Genomic DNA, 23,219 nt, shown 5'->3' with positions numbered 1-23,219 from the left:
AAGCTCCATCTCACATCACCTCACCCTCTCCATCACCTGCCAACAACTGGAGATGACCCAGCTTGACCCATTGCATCCATGCCGACCATGGCATGAGCTCACCATGCCCCCTTGATCTCTGGCCCTCTCCAACGTGCACCAGCATGTCCCTGGTGTTCCCCACACTCCACTGCGTCGAATGGACACCAGCCCCGGTCGATTCATGCACCACAGTGGCCAGGAGCACGACGCCCAGACGCGCCCAGAAAACGTCCACGCGCGCCAGGACGCGCACGCTGGCAACCCTGGACGCGACTGGACGCCGCTCGCCCCGTCGCCTCACACTTCCCCTCGATCCCTCCTGTCACCCACTTGCTCGCCGTGGACCCTGCAACCTCCCAGACAACTCCATTTCGCCGCAGAACCGCTGTAGCCGACGCCATCGTCCACAACCTTCCGCCACCGTACTGCCATGACGCGAGGAAGAGGACGACGCGACCACTCCTCCCCTGTCCTCGCCATGACGCGCTTCAGCACCGCCACCACGTCTCCTACAGGACGCCCCCATTCCTTGCCCCTTCGTCACCCTGGACCGACGAGCTCGTCGACGACCTGCCCCGCACCCCTCGGCCTCGACCGCCCGCTATAAAAGGAGGGCGCCCTTGCCCCAAATTCGCACACCACCTTGCTCCACTACCTCCCCTGAATCTCCCTGACCCCTTCCCCTCTCCAATTAAGCTCGAGGTCGCTGGAATTTGGACGGAGTCCGCCGCCACGGAAGCTCAACGCCGCCGCTGATTTCCTCCACCCCAAGCTCTGCCGCGACCACCCTCTGCCTCCTCGTCCACGACAACGTCGCCGCGAAACCTCGCTGTGCCCCGCCGGAGCTCCGGTAAGCAGCCAGCACCAAACCCTCGCCGTGCCTGTGCCGCCGCTCGTCGACGTCGACGACGACTCTGCGTCGTCGATCCTCCTTTTAATCCGACGGCCTCAAACCCTGCGTACCGCTTCGGCGTTTTAAACGCCCTGACAGTGGACCCCACGCTGTCAGGCGGCCCGCTCGCATCGCCAGCGAAGCTGGGCCGGCCCATTTCGTTTCCCGCCCGCGTTTGAATTTCAAACTGGTTTATTTCTTTTCCATTTAAATTGCAATCTGGTGACAAATTCAAAATTTAATAGATCTAAATCTACTGAGCCAAATTCAACAAAATTTATATCTTTAGAAAGCTCATGAAAGGCCCCAGCCAACCACACTGGAATCAAATCAAAATATGTTATAGAATTTGAATAGTAAAAATAACAAATCAGTAACTTTTCAAACTTCAAATAAATCTTAAAAATCAACCATAAACTATTTTGAGGTGGTTCCACCTCTCAAAAATCACATTTGATGTTGTCTAATTTATTATGTAATAAAATACTATAGTTGTTTCAAATGATCTTGGGCTAAACTCAAATAATGGCTATCTGGCCATTTCTAGCTCATTTGAACTTTGTTCCAGAATAGTTTTTAAATTGTATGAGATGCTTGGTCTCATTTAAATCTTGTCTCAACTAATTCAACATGAGTTAGATACCCTGGTTTGTTAAATCTCATATTGAATTAGTTGATGATATTAAATCCTTACTTGTGTTATTAAAATTGCATGAGGTGCACCACCTCATTTAAAGTAGGTTCAAAATTAGGATTCAAATCTATGAGGTATAGCACCTCATTTAAATCATCTTACCAAGTGGCCTAAAGTAATGTGATGATCCTTTGGTTTGGTCTCATATATGCTCACTTGAGGTTATTAATAGGATTTAAATAGCATGAGGTATGGAACCTCATTTAAATCTTTTTCTCAAATGATAAGTATGAAGAGGTTGACTTTGGTCAACCTAGGTCATATATTATTCATAAGGGAAATTAAATCTTACTAAGATAATGAGAGGAAATTATTTCTCTAAGTAATTAAAAATAACACCTAATTTAGTATGAGAGGAAGTTATGTTTCCTAAATAAGAAAACAACACCTTTAACCACTTAATAGTAATGAGTGATGCTAGTTTACTTGTGTAAATTATATGAGGTGTTTCACTTCATTTAAATCTGGTCCCAAGTACTTTCAGATGAAGTTTGAACCCCCGGTCAAATACTCTCACATGAAATACTGGGAGATTTTAAATCATAATAGGCACTATTAAATGGTATGAGGTATCCCTACCTCATTTAAATCATTTTTCTCAAATGATGATGATGAATGGTTGACTTAGGTCAACATAAATTCATGTGTGATGATTTGAGAAATTAAATCTTAAAGAAGATTCAATGAGAGGAAATTATTCCTCGAGAACTATATGGAAACTATCTTTTACATATAAAATGAGAGGAAATTATTCTTCCTCAAAGCAATACCACCAATGCACCAAATTGTATTAATTGTGTGAATAGAATAGTTAGTGTAAATATATGTGATGTTTGGAATAGCCAATGAATTGTTTGGTGATTGTATCCTCGTATTCGTATTTTAGACGCTAGTACCGAGGAGTATCAAGAGGAGGAGGAAGTCTACTTTCAAGGAGAAGAAGACCACTTTGATCAACACACCAACCAAGGCAAGCTAGTATTTCTTGCATGCTTTTACCAATGCAAGCTAACATCCTTGCAAACCATATTATGGCCAGCAAATATTCTTGCAAGACTACCCAAGTGCAAAGCTCCACAAGAGCAATGCACCATTACTTTTTACTTTATGCTTATGATCCTATTTCCCAAGTTTTATTCTTACAAGCTTTTGTTTTTGATTATTTATAGTTTGCTTTTATAGTTAACTTTGGTCTAGAGATAGAATACTACAAGAGTATCAAACTTAGCCTAGAAGGCTATAAGCTAGTTAGCATCCCTCATGACTAGTTGCTAGTGCTCAATATCAAAAGTGGCTACTCTAGATGGGAACTTGTGATTTTGAAATGACTTTGAAAACCTTGGAATGATGAGTCATTCTATTGAAAGATTTTGAAGGTGAATGGTGACTTGTGATTTGAATTGAAAGGTGACTTTGACTTGGAATCACAACTGAGTTGTGGGAATGACACTAATGTTCCCACTTGAGTTAGTCGAGCTAATGAAGGTTTTTGATTATTAAAGTGTTTATGAAATAAAACTGGCTTTCTGCAAATGAAACTAGAGCTTAGAACCCCTTACTATAGTTGATAGTGTTTACTTTAGTATTAGTTTGCGAGTACTTTAAAGTACTCATGGCTTTGTCCCTGGCTATTCAAATGGCCAGACTATGAAGAGGAGTATCAGAACCCGGAAGAAGGACAGCAGGACGTCTACGACAACTAGGATCACTCCTGACGTCAACAGTTGCCTGTGGAATAGATGGACTACTACTACGCTACTTCGCTTCCGCTATGTGTTTTGTAATTGATCAATAGATCAACTAGTATTGTAATGAGACTGGATCATGTGATCCCGTGTTGTAAGACAATTATGCGTTGTAATAAATGATGTGTTGTGATATTAATCTATTATGTCTCGCAAAAACAATATTCCTGGGATTGCGATGAATGGCATAATAGGCATCTGGACTTAAAAATCCGGGTGTTGACACATATGTTTGCTCAATGTGAGTTTCAAGATATTTACTAAAGTTGCGACAAATCGTATTTCCGAGGTGGCACAAAAGGTAATTAGACCCACACATACGGCGTTCATCCCGGGTAGACACATTCTGGAAGGAGTGGTGGTTCTACACGAAACAATTCATGAAATGCATAGGAGAAAGTTGGATGGGGTGATTTTTAAAATAGATTTCAAAAAAGCATATGACAAGGTTAAATGGCCTTTTTTGCAACAAGTTCTGCGTATGAAAGGATTTGATCCGATTTGGTGTGATAGAATAAAGCAATTTGTGCAAGGAGGGAGTGTTGGTGTAAGAGTTAATGATGTTATTGGACATAACTTTCAAACTAGGAAAGGACTACGACAGGGAGACCCTTTGTCCCCTATTCTCTTTAACATTGTCGCTGATATGTTAGCGATTCTTATTGCTAGGGCAAAGGATGAAGGTAAAGTAGGGAGTTTGCTGCCACATTTGATTGATGGTGGTATCTCCATTTTACAATATGCGGATGATACAATTCTTTTTTTGGAACATGATGTTGCTAAGGCTGTGAATATGAAACTAGTCTTATGCATTTTCGAACAATTATCGGGTTTAAAGATTAACTTCCATAAGAGTGAAATTTTTACTTTTGGTAAGGCAAAAGATATGGAGGAACAATATAGACATATTTTTGGGTGTGAGTCTGGAGCCTTACTGTTGAGGTATTTGGGGATACCGGTACATTATAGGACTTTACGAAATGCAGAGTGGAACCCGATTGAAACTCGCTTTGCATCAAAATTGGGGTGCTAGCATAGTAAGATGTTGTCCTATGGGGATAGGTTGGACCTATTTAATTCGGTTCTTACAAGTCTACCTATGTTTATGCTTTCCTTCTTGGAAATTCCAATTGGGGAGAGGAAGAGGCTAGATTATTATAGATCAAATTTCTGGCAATGAGATGAACATAAGAGGAAATATAGATTATCTAAATGGAATATTTTGTGTAGACCTAAGGATCAAGGAGGGTTGGGTATTGAGGTTTTGGAATTAAAGAACAAATGTTTATTAAGCAAATGACTGTTTAAACTTCTTAGGAGGGCATGTGGCAACAGCTTTTGAGTAACAAATACCTTAAAAATAAAACTTTGTCACAAGTTGAGGTAAAACCGACGGAATGCATGTTAAAGAGGAATTTTTCCAGAGAGGATATTTTAGAGTGGGGATGGAGCATCAGTTAGGTTCTGGGAAAGATGTGTGGCTGGGAGACACGCCATTATCTCGACAATATCCGGCTTTATATAATATCATTCAACATAAAAATGTGTTAATATCGACTGTGCTTGCTATTGAGCCGATTAATATTTATTTTTGAAGAGGTTTGAATGATAATAAATGGGTGCAATGGTTACATATATGCCAATGATTAATTACAATTGATTTCACAACTGAACCTGATAAGTTTATTTGGAAACTTACGGATTCCAGCATTTTTTCAGTTAAGTCTATGTATCTTGATTGGATGAATGGCCACACGGTTTATCTTCGCAAATATTTATGGAAGTTAAAGAATTCCTTGAAAATTAAAATTTTTATGTGGTTCCTTAGTAACAAGGTCCTTTTAACTAAGGATAATTTAGCTAAATGGAAGTGGAAGGGTTATCAAAAGTGTTGTTTTTGTGATTCCATTGAAACCGTTAATCATTTATATATTGAATGTCCTTTTGCGAAGATAGTTTGCGTATGTTGTACCTTGCTTATAATATTCCTCCGCCGGCTAATATTACTAATATGTTTGGTAGATGGCTTAATGGGGTGAGTAAAGAGGATAAACAGAAAATTCGAATCAGTGTTTCTGCTCTTTGTTGGGCTATTTGGAGAACTAGAAATGATATTACATTCAATAAACAAAATGGAACTAATTTTTTGCAGGTTATCCGGCGAGCTGGGTGTTACTTCTTCCATTGGAGCTGCGGGAACATATGGTTATTGGATGCAACCGGATGCTACTGGGGACTTCTTTTTCCAGGCTACTGGGTGGCGGCATCTTAATAGAATAGCAAATGCATAGCTTTTCTATTAGTCATATTTTCAGTTGGTTGATTCATGTGTTGACCCTAGCTTTTACGTGATGTAATAAGTGATTTTGGATCGTTTGCGACTGGATACTTTATTTTTAATAAAGAAGGTTCCACTCTCGAAGTTCGGGTCGTTTCATCATCAATTCAACTTATTGCTGGTCGTACCTTCACCATACCATTAGCCGTACCGGGGGCTTGAGAGACTTCAGACCAATGTAGTACAACCTTAGAATTAATTAGGGCTAAGATTGATGAGGAATGTCAAATAACCTCAATGAATTGGTCGTAAATCCTAACTAGTTTGCAAACCCTAGCTACTGAGATTACTGATACAAGCAAGGCCCTGACGTATTCTTCCACGGCGAAGAACACTATACTTCTGGCTCGGTGCTGTCTGGCTGGCTAAGTAGCTAGCTTGGTCGCTGTCACGCAACCTGCGTCCACTGCACTACACCAACACGTTCCGACGATCCAGCTATTAATTGATCATCAAGAAGGAGAGGAGTAGCTCTTGACTATCATTACATCGAGTCTGCACTGCACGCAAGCCTTTAAACGGGTGAAGGAGCTCCCGGAAGTTGCAGCTCGAGTTGGTAATCTTAATCTGCAAGTCAGCGCTATTGTTTTATAAACATACCCGTGAGTTGCGACATCTCGCTCATCCATTTCTGTCAGCTGTTTTTGTAGAGCTTCGGAAGATCAGAGAGATCTTGACGCCTTCCAAGTTCTCCTAGCAAGCTAGCAAGCTGCTGGTAACAGGTCAATTAATGGAGGTAGGAGAGTAACGATCTTCGCCTCCACGTACCGCATATAGCATATTTAAAAAGTTGTCATGATCCTCACCCTGATTTTCAGCATCAATCCTCGTGGAAGCTTGGACCCAGACGATAGTTCGATGAATGATGAGATGTGCAGTTTCCACACGGCAAACACCCAACTTGTTCAATTCGTGTGCCTAAAGCTACAAGCAAGCTTCCAGGAACTCGTAACCAACTTGTGTGTCCTCTACCTAGTCAAGCTAGTTCTAGTTAGCTATAGCTAGCATAGTAGCAGACAGCCAGGGTTTACCTTGCAGAGTTGCAGGAGAACCTGCTTTGTTCTCTCAATCTACATGCTTTGCGGCTAAAATACTAACTGACTTTTGCTTGTTCCCGTGGTCATTTGCCCGTTAGTCTTACAAGATATACATCATAGATGGACTGGACCACAGACGCACTCAATCAGTACTTGTGATCCCACTAATTACGTGCAAGCTCCGAGTACATAGTATACACATGACATGATAGTTCTCTGTACTTGAAGATTTACCGAATCAACATGCCGGAATTCAGACAGATTCCGGCCTGCCTGGGGGAAAAGGAGCCAGGAAATAATTGATTGATCAACTTGCTGTTCTCTTGGCTAGATGGCTAGCTGCACAGCGGGTGATTGGTATGGTACTTGCCCATGACTTCTCATGATGGAGTGCAAAGCGGAAGAGAGCGACTATAACATGCCCACTTGATCATAGTTTTATCAAGAAGAGCTAGCTTATTTGCATCACTCTTAGGCCATATATAGCGCCGTCGCGGACCGACAGAAAACTGAGCTCTCTTGATTAGGACTTTCATGAATTGATTGATTATCTGTAAAGAAAAGAAAAGGTGAGGAGTTCAGGCAGAAAGCTATTCCCCGCCAAAAATAAAACAATCAGAAAGTGATTCCAACAAAAGGTCTGTGGATTATGGTGTCTAGCTAGATTAGAATATGCATACTCCAGTCATGATGATTAGAGCATCAGTGGATCATGACACCATATAGAGCTTACTCAAACATTTTGACATTTTGTCTGATATAGTAATAATGTTGTGTGATGTATGGGTTCTCTTTAGCTTCTCCGTGATGTATATATGGTTTGTGCGCACAATGATATTGTGGACGCCATGTATGTTTGTTTGTCTGATCTCTTATGGTGCTTCGCTCGATCTGGCTCCAGAGAAATAGCATGGTCTTCAAGAACAAGTGTAAGAGCATCTCCAGTAGCATCCCCTAAACCGTCCCCAAAGGTATTTGGGGTGCGTCGGACAAAAAATCGTTCTCAGCCGTGCGTTCCAAAGGCATTTTTTGTCCGGCGCGGCCCAATACGGTGTCCGGTGCCCTGAACCCGTCCCCGCTACACAGGGGACGCTCCGGGCACGCCGGACACAACGAAATGAGAGGCGAGGAGGCGCGGGCCCGATGCGTCAGCGGCTCGGACGCTCAACCGCCGCCTACGTAGCGACGGTGCAGTTGCCGGGAAGGGGAACCGTCGCATTGGCAACCGCATCGACGGACGCGCCAACCGCTGGAATGGAGCGCGAACTCCTCGTAAGAGCAACCGTCGCTCTCTTCGACTTCTGCGCCACCGTTCATCCGCGCTCAATAAGACCCGTACGTAGGCGTTTTCGGATCTTCAACAGGCCGTCATTCATCCAAACTTCTCCTCACGAAGAGCTACATCTCTGGCCTTCCATTTGACACCTCCAGCGAGGGCAAGCCTCCAGGATGGCGCCATTGGTGGGACAGAGTCCGGACGCCCAGTTGCGGCGATGATTCCCCACCACCACTGGACAGCGCGAAGGAATGGCAGGCCGTGGAGGAGGAGGCAGAGGAGGAAGGGTCTGAGGAGGCGACGGCGGCGGCGGCCCATGCGAAGGCGGAAGTGGACGCGAAAGCGAAGGCCAAGGCCAAGGCGCTGTCGGCGAGCACCGGCGACGACAAGGAGGACACAAGTTCCTCCGACGCGTCGACCGATACCGCCTCTTCGGAAGAGGTGACGAGCAGAAAGTGCACCGTGATGAGGACGACGAGGCGGGGCCATCAAAGAAGAAGAAGTAGTAGTTAAAAAAATTATATCTAATTTGATTATGTTTTTTCGAAGCTTTTATATGTAATGTGTTTATGTTGCACCGATTTGAACATTAGTAAGGAGTTTTCTTCTATCTATTAAAATTAATTTTTAAGTTTTGGAGGCGTGTTTGAGGGACGTGGCTGGGAGCGATGTTCCCCAAACGCGGCACGAACAAAACATGTTCCCCATACGCTCAATCCAGCGCCGTTTGAGGGACGATTTGGAAGACGCGAGTGGACATGCTCTAAGTCAGAAGTTTTACTCTTAGACACCATCGTAGGTGAGGCAGATAGGTGACTAGTTCGCGAGTTCTCTCCCAATCAGCGTGGTTGAGTTTTGTATGTTAACTGTAGATTCTTGTATTTGGTTCTTTTTCCTATCTATAAATCAAAAAAGACGCCTTGTTGCTCGTTCCTGAGAAACCCGCTTGGGCCTCGTTCGGTTACCCCCTTCCCCGAGAGGATTGGCCGGGTTTCACGGGAATCAACCCGGCGGGGATGAAATCTCGATCCAACCAAATTTTCGCGTTCGGTTATACCCGGCCGGGTTCAATCCCTGGCCCAAAACCCGTCGAATCAGTCAATTCCACGGGGGTTAAAAATATCGTGTCTCCACCCGTGGACGAAATCCCCAGCGGCGATAGACACAACGCTGGGCGGTGACCTTGATCTACGCCGTCTCCGACGAAGCCCTCGTCGGCGACATCTGCCGCCCTGGAGCCTAGTCTCCTGCATCGACCGGTCCCGCAGCAGCCCGTCCCTCCCCTGCATCCGGCGGCGGCCCGCTCTGCCAAGCTAGAACGTGATTGGCATTCGGTTCACGCAGTCGCCGGCGTGCTCCGCGTTCCCATGGATGTCGTCCACACCGAGCTCAGCCATGTTGTCCATGACAATCTCCACCGTTCACTTGCTCACCCAGCAGAAGCAATCGACCCGCGTCGGCCAGAACCGCTGCCGCCGTCGTCATCTTCTCCGTCTCTGACCCCGGCCGCGGCCGCGGCCGCATCGTGAGGGACGCTCGGCCATCGTTGGTTGTGCTGGCGCTTTCCCGGAAAGGCGATGGGCTGGTGACAGAGCGGTGGAGGAGGAGGGCAAGTGCTCCGTGCTCTGGTCACGGCGACAAGTCGGTGAGAGTAGCCTGGTCGAGCCAGCTTTCCTACCAACCGAACGACAAGAACAGGCAGGGGTACATGGTATCACATGTTTTAATATACCTGCAGGGATTTAGGTGTAGAGAGGGGATTCACCCGATTACACGGCGGATTAATTTCACCAGTGGATTAATTCCACTGCAACCGAACGAGGCCTTGTGGTGTCAGGTTTCCATGCCTAAGCAAGAAGTATGGTGTGTATTGGCTTGTCAAACCTTAATAGTTACCGCCACTTAGAGAGTAGCTTATGTCCTATAAGGGGTTGTACTCAAATCATGGCCAGAGAATAATCAATTAATTAACCTACTCATGACTACTGATGCAGACTAAAACCAAGGATAATTGTCACATCTCCGCATCTCGGTCCAGTACTTAACTAGATCATGATAAAGGTGCTGCCTACCAGTACCTAATTAACACAATTGTTAAGCTTTAGGCTGGTCCTGGTGGTAAGTATCATGTAGTAGTATCATGCATATGATACTTGTGTATGATACTATCTCTATAGTGGTTAGTATCATGTAGTAGTATCATAGTCATGCTTATTGTTTTTTAGAATCTCAATGCAAATTTGTGCATAAGATTTGTTTGCCATTAACTTTTCTCGTGACATGCGCTATGATACAGTATCTACCTATGTTAGTCTAATTTCCTCTCTCCTCCATAATTAGTTGTCATATCAGTATTTTTGTGGGACCAATGTGCTAGCTATGATACTAGCCACCGACACCCAATGTGCATAACTTAAGCTCGGCTAAGATCGTTAAGATAAATTTAGAAATATAGGAAACTAATATGTGTCCAAAAACGGCATAGATCATGAACAGAGGAATTATGGTAATTAAACCTGTCAGTGGACCATGACAAAGTGTTTAATTAGCTAATTAAGGAAGATGGCGCTGCATAATGCTGTGTGATGCGGGGCTGATGCGGGGCATTTTTATGACCATCTGCATGTTTGTTGCTTGCTTGCTTACTTCCGGTGTTTTGGCTTTCCGTGGATGGACAAAAAAAGGGTGGGTACTGACTACTGATCTAATCGGCGAATTAATAGGATCACGATGAACAGTCAAGCACAGTGAGGTTGGTGAGGATCCATGCATGCACGTTCCTGCTCCCCATTCTTCCACCTTTTCGGTAAGTTAATACATCACTGTTTAGGACTTAGGACCATGTAGTTGAGCACTATGATATTATAATGTCAGCTAGGATGCCACTGGTATTGTCGTCAATAATTAGTTTGTAACTAACTATAGAGCTCTGGCCGACACACATCCTTGCTGAATTTTAGCCGGAGTAACTACTTTCACCACTACACAATGTTTTGAACAAATTAGTTAACTACACCGTATTTATGTTCTTCCAACATAACTGGGTATGCTAAAAACGATGAGCTTGGCTACAACCGTGAAATTGGTTGTCTGAGCTGTATTTTTCGATAAAGCGCATATATTAATATCGACAGATACCAATTACATCCAGCCTCTGCAACAACGCGATAACAATGGCGATACGGATGCACATAGCCAAAAATAAAACAAAAAAAGTAAGGAAAAATGTCCCGCTACAGTATTCCAGCTCCAACGGTGACAATACATTCACCACCAAGACAACACCTGAAGTCCACACACTCCAAAAGCAACTCCTCTAAGAAGGGAACAGTGCACCAACGTTATCGTCGTCCGATCAAAAGATCTTAGGTTTTAACCCTAAAGATAGTTCCCACTCTTTAAACAATGCCTTCAACAAGATCATTGCCAAACACAATCAATTAAGAACAGATCTTGGATTTTTTACCTAAAAGGTAAGATCCAGAACTCCACATATTGATATATTCTAGGTTGTAAGTAGTTTGTGTTGCTTTATGTATTCTTCACCTAGTGTCACGGAGATGTAGCTAGTGCTTATAATAGTTGTTAATAAAGATGACGTATTTTCATTCTTATTCAATGAATAAGTAAATTAATGTCATGGAATATAACTTCATGGACCGTATGCACAAGAAAGGCGTGCTTTTTTTAATACATTGTATTTCAAAATTTTGTACTCAGTAATTGTTTTTTCCAAAAAGGTGTGGCTCCACCCTCTGTGCATCAATCGATGCATAGAACCTTCTAAATGGGGGATAATTTCACTACTCGACCTCTGCACCAATTAGAGATGCATACAATCATTAAGCATGAGTACCCATAATTTTTTATCTTAGTCATCTCAAAAAAAAAATCCTGGTCCTTGGGAAAAGTTACATGAGAGCATGTTGTTGATCATGGGCCAAATCCCGATTTACCCAAACCCCAGTCCAAACACATTATTCTACGGGCCCATTAACACGAACCGCCTTACCCGCCGACGGCCCAAAGAAGCCCACCAAATGCGCACTACTCTGCTGCCTACGGCGACCCACACGCTCTTCGTCCTCCCTGATCTCCAAACTCTCACCACAACCCTCCCCATGGCGCCCGCCGCCGCCGCCAAGCCGGCGGCGAGAACCACAGCGAACGTATCCGCCGCCGTGCTGCGCGTGCAGGTGGCCCTGCTCGAGGGCGCCGCTTCCTGCAACGAGCCGCTCCTCCACGCCGCCGCCGCCGTCCTCTCCCGCTCCGACTACGACGACCTCGTCACCGAGCGCACCATCGACGACTCCTGCGGCCACGCGGCCTGCCCCAACCCGCTCCCCGCCAACGCCAACGCCAACGCGGCGCCCCGGTTCCACATCTCCCTCCGCGAGCACCGCGTCTACGACCTCGAGGAGGCCCGCAAATTCTGCTCCGAGCGATGCCTCGTCGCCTCCGCGGCCTTCGCGGCGTCGCTACCGACCGAGCGCCCCTTCGGCGTCCCGCCTGCCCGGCTCGACGCCCTCGTCGCGCTCTTCGAGGGCCGCGGGGACGGGCCGGGGCTAGGGTTTCGGGAGGGCGGCGGTAAGAAGGAGGATGAGGGGATCAAGGTGGAGATTAAGGAGAAGGAGGCGCCTGGGACTGGGGAGGTGACGCTGCAGGAGTGGATTGGGCCCTCGGGCGCCATCGAGGGCTATGTTCCCCGCCATCACCCCATTCACCAAGGTGATTGCTCTTTCTACATCAACTCTCCCATTTGCTTTCAGTGTAGTAGAGATGTTGAGAGTGTTGTAGAGAGATTAGACATGGTATGTGACATTTTAGTCCCAGTCCTTTGTTTGCCATCTTATGGTAATTATGGTATTCCCTCAGTTCCTGATTGATGCAGTTTTGTCTAGATATGGATGTATCTACACATTGGAATTTATCTAGATACATCCGTATCTAGACAAAGCTGTGGCACTTAATTTAGAACGGAGGTAGTAATATGTCTGTGAATTTGATCAACAAGTTTTTCCATTAGATGGGAATTGCAAGGGAATTAACCATAACATCTTGACCATTCGTTAACTGTTAGGATTTATGGGAATACTAGAGATTTTCATTCTTGCATTTTATTATCTTGCCATTCGCTAACTGTTAGGATTTATGAGAATAGGCGAGGCATCTTATTGTCATTTGCAGCAAGTGAGTTTGGTTGAGAGAGTTGTAGAGAGACTAGACATGGTATGTGTCATTTTTGTCCCAGTCCTCTGTTTTGTATCTTATGGTAGTTATGTGTGGGAATTTGACCAAGAAGTTTCTTCCCTTGGGTGGGAATTGGAAGGGAGATCATGAGAACATATTGACATTTCATCATAGATTATGCTATCATCATCCCTTAGCCAATCCCTCGTCAATTCCCACTAACCAGACGAGGCAATCAACTTCTACCTCAAAATTCAACACATTATTCTCATTAGATACCAAACAAAAGACTGTGACTAAAATCACACATCCCGTGTGTAATCACACCACAACTTCCCTCCTCTAAACGCTTTCCAATTGTTGGCAAGCACGTGTTATATGAGTAACTGAGCTGTTTTATCGTCTTGACGTGTAGATCTATGCAAGTCATTTTGACGGAAATGTACAGGTTATGAGATATTGAAATATAGAGTTTACTCCCAAGAATTGAATTTAGCTTGGAGTGTGTGGTGATATTATGTGGGAACATGAATGTTCTTAACTTCGGTTGCAGTTACCACTTAGTAGGCGTATTTTTTATTGTGGCTGTTGAATTCCTGCCTATTGGTGGCTCAAATTATCCACTTCAACTATTCGATAACATAGTTTCCTAGTTGTCCAATGGAGTCAAATTTGATCCTTGTCTGTCACTCTTCTGTATGTCACCCCAGCCTGACAAACACATGCAATCTTGGATATAGTTCCAGTTTTTCGTGTTAAAAAGAAGTGAGAGCTTGTTGTTGATTACAAGCGTCAGTGGCCTTTTTGAGAGGCCGGCTGGTCCAATGGGCCGAACCTGTCTTGCTCCTGCCCCTAGGAATTTAGAGGCAGAGGTAAATTGGAGTGATCTTGTTCTGGGGATGCTATGATGCAAGAAATGAGCAGAACGGTTACCATTTTGCTTTCATCGATAATGAAAGATTTCAGGTTTTTTATGTAATTGAACAAAAGAAATAAAATCAGATTTTTGTGAGCACATCCCATTAGGTATTCTGGTCATAATGCTCTAGAACCTAGTGTAACAATGTTATAAGAGTGACAGTAGTTTTACTTGCAGGCACAATACTGTACATGAAAGGATGCTTATCTCTTTCCCTTTGTTCGGCTTATCTTAAGTTTCGAACAATTGAAGAAACAGTGAGCTTGTGTTCTGTATTTCAGGGCCCATGCCAGAGGCTAAACAGAGCAAAGGTAGTATAGCTGAGCAGTCAGGGAATAAGAACGTGCATTCTGGAACTGCTGCTCCTGGCAAACATGATATGGCTGTTTCATCGTCTTCAGTGGAAGCAGAAGTGAGCTCAGAAGTACTAGCTAAAAAGTTAGATGTTAACGTGAAAGCGAAGAAAAAAGAATCAGCTAAAACCCCATCGGAGATTTTCAAGGAGGATGAAGCGGCTGATATGCTGTCGACATGCATAACAGATACCATTGCGAAGCAGCTAGAGCATGTAGTTTTGGAAGAGAAAAATGACAAGAAAAAAAAGAAATCAACTAGAGTGTCACCAAGGGCATCCAAGAGTAAGCCTGCAAGAAAACCTGCTGGAAGTGATAGGCATGGAGTAGGCTTTAGTAGTACAATCATCATGGGGGATAATACTTCGCTACCTGCTGGAAGTGATGGGCATGGAGTAGGCTTTACTAGTACAATCATTATGGGGGATCATGCTTCGCTAAAGATGGATCAAGGTCCTATGGGTCAATATAACTTCTCAAGTTCCATCCTAGGAGATAATCATCCCTCATCATCTCAACACTCTGTAAGAGATTCAACGAGTGGTTACAACGACCAACTACATGAAGGATTCAACAAAGCAGTGGACCTTGAAAAAAATGAGACAAGTGACGAGAAAGCTAGAGCTGCACTAAAATCTTCACTTAAGGCTGCAGGGTCCAAGAACAGAAGTCAGTCTGTGACATGGGCAGATGAGAATGGGAGCATCTTAGAAATAAGCAAAGCATATGATACCCATTCAGATGATAAACAATCTAAGGCAGACATTGACAGTTCACTAAGACGTGAATCTGCAGAGGCTTGTGCAGCTGCCCTTATTGAGGCAGTAGGAGATATTTCTTCAGGCACATTAGAAGTGGAAGATGCAGGTGAACATATTTTCCATAACCTTGCGATCCTTTTATATGTACACCATTTGTTGTTTATATACTGACTTGCACCTTTCTGAACACAGTTTCTAAGGCAGGGATCATCATATTGCCTGACATGCTTCACCAGGAACAGTTTGAGAATGATAAGGGCAATGATACTGCGGATAAAGAAGTATCTGAAGTAGATAATGATGTTGTGAAGTGGCCAAAGAAGACTGTGCTTCTAGACACAGACATGTTTGAAGTTGATGATTCGTGGCATGACACTCCACCAGAAGGTTTCAGTTTAACTGTAAGCATCCTTCATAAAAAGTACCAGTTTTGTTGCTTACTCTATATTCATTGTAGAATTAAGCCTGACATGCATATCTTTTCAGCTGTCTGCTTTTGCAACAATGTGGGCCACACTATTTGGATGGATATCCCGGTCATCTTTAGCCTACGTGTACATGCTTGATGAAAGTTCTGTGGAAGAGTTGTCGATTTCTACTGGGAGAGAGTATCCTGAGAAGAGAGTTTCAAGAGATAGCCAATCATCTGAAATTAAAAGAGCTTTAGCATCTTGCATTTCTAATGCATTGCCAGTACTTGTATCAAACTTGAGGATGCGAATCCCAGTTTCCAAGTTGGAGACTACTCTGGTATGTATCAAGACGAGTTTATTGCTTGAAGTACTGTTAGTCCAATTCTATGTTCTTCTATATGGACTTACTTTGCATATCAACGTTGTTTGCCTTACTAGCTGGAACATACTGCAATACAGATAACTATCAAGCAACGATTCATTACATTTGAGAAATTACTATGATAACAGGTAGTATGCGCATGTTTCTTTATCATGGATAAGACGCTAGTCGCACCTGGGTATGTCTTCACTGCATAGTATTTGGCATGCGAACCTTTCTGTGTGTTCTTTCTGCTGCATTCTGTCTGTGGCTAACATCTAATCAGCGTAAAAAAGTGTAGGTTATCTTGATTATAGTGTCTCATAATGAATTATCGTACCTTCACACCTGGATTCCACATCTTTCTGTTGGCACTATGCTTTTTTTAGAAACTAATTGGAGTTAGTTGATTGCAACTAGGGATACTTGATCGACACAATGTCACTTGTTGAGGCGCTACCTCCTCTGAGATCAAGGCAATGGCAATTGATGGTTCTTGTGCTGCTTGATGCACTCTCGGTTCACCGGCTTCCTGTTCTTACTCCAGTGATCTCAGACTCAAAGCTTGTGCAGAAGGTGATGTTTCCTTTCCCTACCTCTTGTGATGTGCACATATAAGGATGTAACGTGTTTGGAGAAATTTGATTGTTCTCTGTTGCGCTCTGCAGGTTTTGATCTCAGCCCAGGTTAGCAGAGAGGAGTACGACTCCATGGTCGACCTCGTTCTCCCTTTTGGAAGAGTCACACAGACACCCCCGCCAAGCTAGCCCATCAAGAAATCTTGCTAATCAGTTGGGAGTGGAGTGTGGCAATCCTCTAGTGCGCACAGAATTTGGATATATGTTGACGCAGCTTAGTACATAGAGGCTTTTATATATCGGCATCAGCAGCATGATGATAGTCGATCAAAATACTGCCACGGTGACAACGTCCCTTGGGCTTGTTCTCTAGAACGTACAGTATATCATAAATATCGCTGTCTTGCCGTGACTTGTTGTATTCCTCTCTTGTTGCTGCTGTCAGCTGCGTGTGCAGCCAGGCATGTTTCCTGTCATTATCGTAAACTCGTACCTTTAGTGTAGAGAGCAAAAGATAACTGCCACCAGAGAAAATCTTTAGCAATATCACATCGTGGAATATCATATCACCATGGACTTGTCATCTCACTTGTTCAACACTCAGTGGTGCATCTGTGGCTGTTACCTACAACCATTTGACTCTGTAGGCTGGCAGCTTGGCCCATCCGTGTATCACCTGACTAGCTACTAATCCTACCCCACTTGCGAGTCAGTGACTGATCGATGCCGACGGCGCCGCCGCCGGCTGTGGCTGTATGCATTTGTATTCTATATTTGCCTATCACCTTCCGTTCAGTGGTCAAATGCAGCGGCAGCTGTGAGGCCAAGGTGCAATGAACGACTTTGGATGTATCGTTGCAGCTTCACTGATTTTTATGTTCCCGATGCAGCCTTATCATAAAGTAGAAATTATTCTTGGACGACTAGCGATTGGAAAGCAACAGAAAGTGGGAGGCTGTGGATTTGGTAAGGGCATGTCTGGTCTCTAGTGCTGCCGGTGCCAGCCATTCCACTTCCACCACAACGGCTGACTTTAGTGGTATGGGTTCTGAGCTAGTGCTAGGGTCAGAAAATTTCTCTAGAGTTCTCATTCTTCTTTGATTCCAGTTTTCCAAAAGTTCATTTTATGTTCCCATCCTACATGATGTGGGCAAAGAACCACCTTTCTGAACCTGCGATAATTAGTTAGTCGCCTGATAGTACGATTAAACAGCAGAGGTTGCTCCAGGAAAGCAGATCCGTCCATGGGCGCAACCGATATATGTACATGGCGTGAGCAACAACGGAGAAGAAAACAACAAAGAAATGATGTGAGAATGCGCCTACAAAACTGCTGGCAGCTGCATGAACAAATGGGCGAAACTAACGGTTACAATTCCTGGATCAATGTCAGCATATTTACAGTGCAGGAACGTACCAACCAATTCTATTTGGCTACCTCAGCTAGCGATCAGTCTCCAGCCAGCTCCTCAGGTTGCACAGGGCCTCAGCCGACAGGCCCTTGCAGCTCCTCGGCCTCGCCGCCACCTGCTCCTGCTGCTGAGCAGGTGGCGAGCCAAGCTCCGAGGCAAAGCACACCACGATCACCGTGAGGTTGTCAGGAGTCTCGAGCCGCTTCGCCTCCATCACGAGCTCCCGCGCGCACCGCTCAGGGTCGTCGTGCTGCCTGAGACCTCGCCGGACCACGCTCACCGCGTGCTGGCTGGTCATCACGTCCCAGATCCCGTCGCAGCCCATGATGAGGAACTCGTCATCCTGGGTCAGCGTGGCCTGCTGGAACTCTGGTTCCGCGATGAGGGGCGACGTGGAACAGTCGGGCACCTTCATGTCCCAGTCACCTAGAGCCCGCGTCACGGAGAGCACTCCGTTGAGGTAGCCATCCTCGATGTATCCGCCGGACGCAGCAACCCTTTCACACTCCTCTACGTGATTCGCTCTGTGATCTCGAGACATCTCCATGGCCATGCCTCTCCGGCAGAGGACAGCCCGGCAGTCACCCGTGTTGGCAACCAACAATTGCCTGCAAGGAACGTTAGGCCTCGAATGAGCATGCCTGCTGAAACAATGACTTGCACATTTCTGCACACTGGAACTGCAATTGATGATGCACATCTTACCTGCCAAAGACTAACGCCGCGAGTGCTGTAGTTCCAGAAGAACTGCTGATATCTAAATTGTCAGCCAGAGCAAGATCAGCCTCCAAGAACGCGCTGCGAATGCAGTCCTCAACAGACTGAAGGAATATATCGTCCACTTGCAATGCTTGTGGGAACTCTCTATCCTCAAACAAGAACCTCATTGCATGCCTTTTCATGTAGGCTGCAGCGTCCGGACCCCCATGGCCATCAAAAACCTAAATACAAGCAAAAGAAACAAGACAATCCATTTAGGCACTATTGTTGAGGATAAAACCGTCTCATGAAATGCAGCAATAACTTACTGACTTACCCCATAGAAGGCACTGGGTAATGGGCACACTAGCAGTGAGCCAAGATGAGCTGAAAGATCATCTATCCGGATGTGTTCATCTTCCATGTACATCCTTGGTCCGATATCAGCAAAGCTACCAGACCGGATGTTGGGCACAAAATGTAGTGTCTCAGCAGACACGCTCGTCGCACCATCAACACTTGCCAACTCCTATACCAAAACACAAAGCCATTAGCACCTTATTCCTTGATTTCAGAAGAAATACAAACAACATGGGTCTTTTTAACTTAATCTGTTAAACAACTATGATCAAAACAATGCACAATAGTCTGAACTACTTGTGTGTTTCCTCTGTTCCAAATTAAGTGTCGCAGCTTTGGTCAGATTTGGTCTAAATATGTATGCATCTTGACGCGTTTTAGTGTGTAGGTCCGCCCATTTTGAAGAAAAAAAGATATGACACTTAATTTGGAATGGAGGGAATACAGAAGTCCAAAATGGTCTCAATGCTAGATCAATACAAAGCTTAACAGCAGAAAAGCTCACTCCACTGGTTAAACTAAACAGTCTAAATACTCCTGTGGCTTACAACTAGAGATTAAAGATTCTAATTGCATCAATAATTCGATATTTTCTGGCTTGATTAAGAACCAAAGTAATGTTGCAGAAGAACACATATCACAACTGAGCAACCCTACACACTAAACAAATGGCTCCAATAATTAGAGCACCCACTTTCTCACCCCTGTGGCCTACAACCACCACCACCACCCTAGAACTAGAACCCTCTAAAAAGGAGCTACTTTTTATGAAAGTATGTCAGACTTTTGCATCCACAGGCAGATAACCATTCCTAGTAAGAGTAGCAAGTATAGCAAACTTCAAGAATAGTATGGCAGGAATAATTAACAAAATACAAGAAATTTTGAGCTGATTATGCCAACAATCTGTCCTAGAAATCCAACAAGAAAGCCCCACCAGGAACTCCAGCTGATCTGTTGTGGAAATTCCCCACTGCCTTACATACAGGTATATATGGTCTGAGGAGATTAGCATAGGAGCAAAGAAAAACAGGAGCTTGAGCGGCGCAACTCACCACGCTAGGCAACTCGACGGCGACCTCGATCCCCACCGCCACCTCCGGCACGGCGACCGCCGACATCCCGACCCCCTTAGTGACGCACCGGCTGTACTGCACCTCCAACACCGGCGCGGGCTGCTGATGCATCACCTCCGCCTCGGCCACCATCTCCGCACACCACGAACCGCCGTCTCTCCGGCCGGCGACCAGAGAGTGGTAAGAAAAATCTCCCGACAAACAACCGCTCGATCCGTAGCGACGCGGAGAGCAGGAGAATCCGTCAAAGGATGGCGCCTTTTCTGCGATCTCGGTGGTTTCTAGGACACGGTTTCTTGATCTGGGGAGGAGGAGGAAGAAGAAATGGGTAGAGAGGAGGAGGGTAGTTGGCTTTTATCCCGTGCTGTGTGTGTAGAGGTGACCGGCGGCCACCGGTGCGTGGTCGGGAGGGTGACCGGCGGGTGGCGGTGGGCGTGCACGCGGCTGCTGCACGGACACGTGAATGCCGACCTCAGCACAAGATTTCGTGTCCACTCTGTTTTGGGGGAGTCAATAAAAGATGAAGTACAACTTTAGTTATCACAAACAATATAAGAGATTTGTATTAGATTTTGATGTGGAGAAGCAAAATGAAATTTTGAAATGGTGTGTAGGAAAAAGGTATGTACATATAGAATGTTTTCTTGTTCATAATCGTTTTGGATTAAGTGAGACCGATGATGATATATGTACAATGCTACTTGGGTGTCATCGCAACACGGCTCAAGTTGAATCAGAATAACAAAGCAAATGTCACATTTCTTATTTTGCTTGCTCAATCTGTTGTGTGCTCCTTGGTTCATTTTATTCTTCTTGGCTCACTCATTTACCATGTCTCCGGTGACGTGATTCCGTACCATTCCTTACATTAGCTTGCCGCCGACCCTCTTCTCAACTTTTGGAGACAACATTGTTGTCTTCGCCACTTCATGCTGATTGTGTGGATTTCTGCGCTCATGGGGGCTCATGGGGGACGGTCGTGATGAATGTGTCGGCTCACACATGATTGTTTCCTCCTTTTGAACAAGTTATTATTGTAGGAAGAAAATGCACTGTGTGCGTGGAGGTGACCGGCGGTATCCGGTGCATGAGGCGGGAAGGTGGGACTATTCAGTGCTGGTGGGAATGTGTGCATGCATGCATGCAAATGGCGCAAGGACACGTGGAAACCGACACAAGATTGGAGTTCTTCCTTGTTTTGTCGTTTCGTCTATAAGATACAATTAATTATACCTAAAATTCATCAGCGACCACAACACATCATAAATAATAACATTGTAAAATGAAAAGATAACATAATAGGCATGTGAACTTTTATATTTCGATTTTTAACGTGGAGAATAATGAAATTTGTTGTGTTTTTTGTGTAGGAAAGAATGGTACATCACATAGAATGCTAATACATGTTAGTATTTGATTTTGATTAGGGCATATAAGATTCTTTGTGGATAATTCCATTTAAGGTTTTGTGGATTAAGTAAGACCAGTTATATATATGGAAATGCTAATGTTCTAGTTGACTCTCTCATTTGCCACATATCTTTATACCATCATGGTCATTCACAAAGTCAATTCCTACATCATTTCAGACATTCTTCCCCAAAGTTAGTGGTGCTATCATCGCATCCTCCTCGTCACCTTGAAATAAAGAAACAAATCAAAAGTGTCTCACGTAGTTGGCACTTTCATTGTATCATCCCACGACAATGGCAGTGCCGGCAACGGAATCTGGCTTCCTCCGGCTCCATCTTTGACTTTGGCGGCGAGTGGGGACGGGGCTGGGGTGGATTGCTTTAAATTGTTTGTGATGGTTCATATGCTTTATTTACTCATGGTGAATGCATTAACTCATAGATGATTGTTTTATCTTTTAAAACTAATTATTGTTGGAAATAAAATGCATGTTATGTCAACATCTTGGAGATGACTCAAAGGACGATATGTCGCCTAGACGCCTAGAGTGGGGTGAATAGGCGTTTTAAAAACTATTACGAATTTGGCTTGTAAGAATGCGGAATTAAACTAACGTGTATTTTACAAGCACAAAATCTAAAGATGCTAGGCTCAACTAAGTGCAACAACAGCAACTAAGATAAGCAAGATAGGCATAAGATATATGTAGCACAAGTGACAGCAAGATATATGTACTTCAAGTACGATGACTATCACAAGGAAATTAAACTCAGGTATAGAGATAACCGAGGCACGCGGTGACGAAGATGTATTCCCGTGTTCCCCCACACAAGGTGAGGTACGTCACGTTGGAAAGATGCGGGCTACCACAAAGGTCTCTCAAACACCACGAAGGCTCACCTTCTTCTCCAAGCCAATACCACGAAGGACAAAGGCCTTTCCCTTATGGCTAGCCTTTTCTCCACTCCGGAGATGGCAAGCTCCACAACCACTTCACAAGCTCCACGAAGGAGAAGCCCGGGCCTCTTCACAATCTTCCACGAAGAGGTCACCGGAGCACCAACCGACAAGCCAACTAGGAGGTCACCGCTCCAAGAGTAAAAAGCCCACGGTCTCTCGCTCGAACTAATCGCATTGGAGAGCTCAACACTATGCAAGGATGTAAAGCAATAACACCAAGAAAAGTACTCAAATCCTTCTCTCTCAAATCCCACCAAAGCAACAAATGCGAGGAATTAGAGTGCAAGAACAAGGTGGAAATCAACAAATGATTCCAAAATCTAGATCCGAAGAGTTCTCCTCACTTAGAGGAGGAATTTATTGGTGGAGGTTGTAGATATAGATCTCATCTTCCAAATACCTCAATAATATGCAAGAATTGTGGGAGGAATGGGAGGGGAAGCAAGCTCAAGAAGGTCAATAATGGTGGGAAAAACGTGTCAATGAACCCTAAAACAATGGGGAAGAGGTCACTTTTATAGCCCCTAAAAAATATAACCGTTTGGGCAAAAATCGAGCCAACTCTGCGCTGAACCCGAGAGGTACCGGAATTTTTGGTATCCTACCCGGTATGCCGGGCCAGATACCGGGCTGTCCGGCAGCAGCACCCGGCCTGCCGAGCTACACGCCGAAAATGCGATAAATTTTGCATCCGAACTCCGATTTCGATGATCTCGGACTC

General features: G+C 44.7%; 2 protein-coding genes and 1 long non-coding RNA gene across 3 annotated transcripts; 2 read left to right on the top strand and 1 right to left on the bottom strand.

The window, feature by feature from the left end:
- The first annotated feature begins 6,153 nt into the window (after window positions 1–6,153).
- LOC127333304 (uncharacterized) lies at window positions 6,154–7,250 on the top strand. Its single transcript, XR_007871060.2, has 3 exons — window positions 6,154–6,246; window positions 6,341–6,426; window positions 6,509–7,250. It is a non-coding gene; the product is annotated as an uncharacterized lncRNA (long non-coding RNA).
- Window positions 7,251–12,075: 4,825 nt separating this feature from the next.
- Window positions 12,076–17,161, top strand: LOC127345713 (putative RNA polymerase II subunit B1 CTD phosphatase RPAP2 homolog). The gene is made up of 6 exons (XM_051372221.2): window positions 12,076–12,731; window positions 14,394–15,332; window positions 15,419–15,627; window positions 15,713–15,976; window positions 16,421–16,576; window positions 16,669–17,161. The coding sequence occupies exons 1-6, from the start codon at window positions 12,125–12,127 to the stop codon at window positions 16,765–16,767; spliced, it is 2,274 nt and encodes a 757-aa protein (XP_051228181.2). The 5' UTR covers window positions 12,076–12,124; the 3' UTR covers window positions 16,768–17,161.
- A 740-nt stretch (window positions 17,162–17,901) lies between these two features.
- Window positions 17,902–20,459, bottom strand: LOC127345720 (probable protein phosphatase 2C 47). Its single transcript, XM_051372225.2, has 4 exons — window positions 20,105–20,459; window positions 19,027–19,218; window positions 18,696–18,931; window positions 17,902–18,598 (listed from the first exon to the last, which is right to left on the bottom strand). Exons 1-4 carry the CDS (start codon window positions 20,255–20,257, stop codon window positions 18,022–18,024), a joined length of 1,158 nt encoding a protein of 385 aa, XP_051228185.1. The 5' UTR covers window positions 20,258–20,459; the 3' UTR covers window positions 17,902–18,021.
- Between the last annotated feature and the right edge of the window lie 2,760 nt (window positions 20,460–23,219).

This window comes from Lolium perenne, chromosome 1 (genome assembly GCF_019359855.2).
Source record: "Lolium perenne isolate Kyuss_39 chromosome 1, Kyuss_2.0, whole genome shotgun sequence".
In the NCBI taxonomy this organism is placed as follows: domain Eukaryota; kingdom Viridiplantae; phylum Streptophyta; class Magnoliopsida; order Poales; family Poaceae; genus Lolium; species Lolium perenne.
The sequence above is the reverse complement of the archived record's forward strand: the minus strand, read 5'-3'. Positions and strand labels throughout refer to the sequence as shown.

What these genes read in the sequence shown, in the direction of transcription:
- LOC127345713 (XM_051372221.2), top strand. Translation starts at nt 12,125, where the DNA reads ATGGCGCCCGCCGCCGCCGCCAAGCCGGCGGCGAGAACCACAGCGAAC. An exon ending in ATTAGAAGTGGAAGATGCAG is followed by an intron (nt 15,333 to 15,418) that starts GTGAACATATTT and finishes TTCTGAACACAG; the next exon opens with TTTCTAAGGCAGGGATCATC. An exon ending in CCAAGTTGGAGACTACTCTG is followed by an intron (nt 15,977 to 16,420) that starts GTATGTATCAAG and finishes GATTGCAACTAG; the next exon opens with GGATACTTGATCGACACAAT.
- LOC127345720 (XM_051372225.2), bottom strand. Translation starts at nt 20,257, where the DNA reads ATGGTGGCCGAGGCGGAGGTGATGCATCAGCAGCCCGCGCCGGTGTTG. An exon ending in TACCCAGTGCCTTCTATGGG is followed by an intron (nt 18,932 to 19,026) that starts GTAAGTCAGTAA and finishes GCTTGTATTTAG; the next exon opens with GTTTTTGATGGCCATGGGGG. An exon ending in GCGGCGTTAGTCTTTGGCAG is followed by an intron (nt 18,599 to 18,695) that starts GTAAGATGTGCA and finishes CGTTCCTTGCAG; the next exon opens with GCAATTGTTGGTTGCCAACA.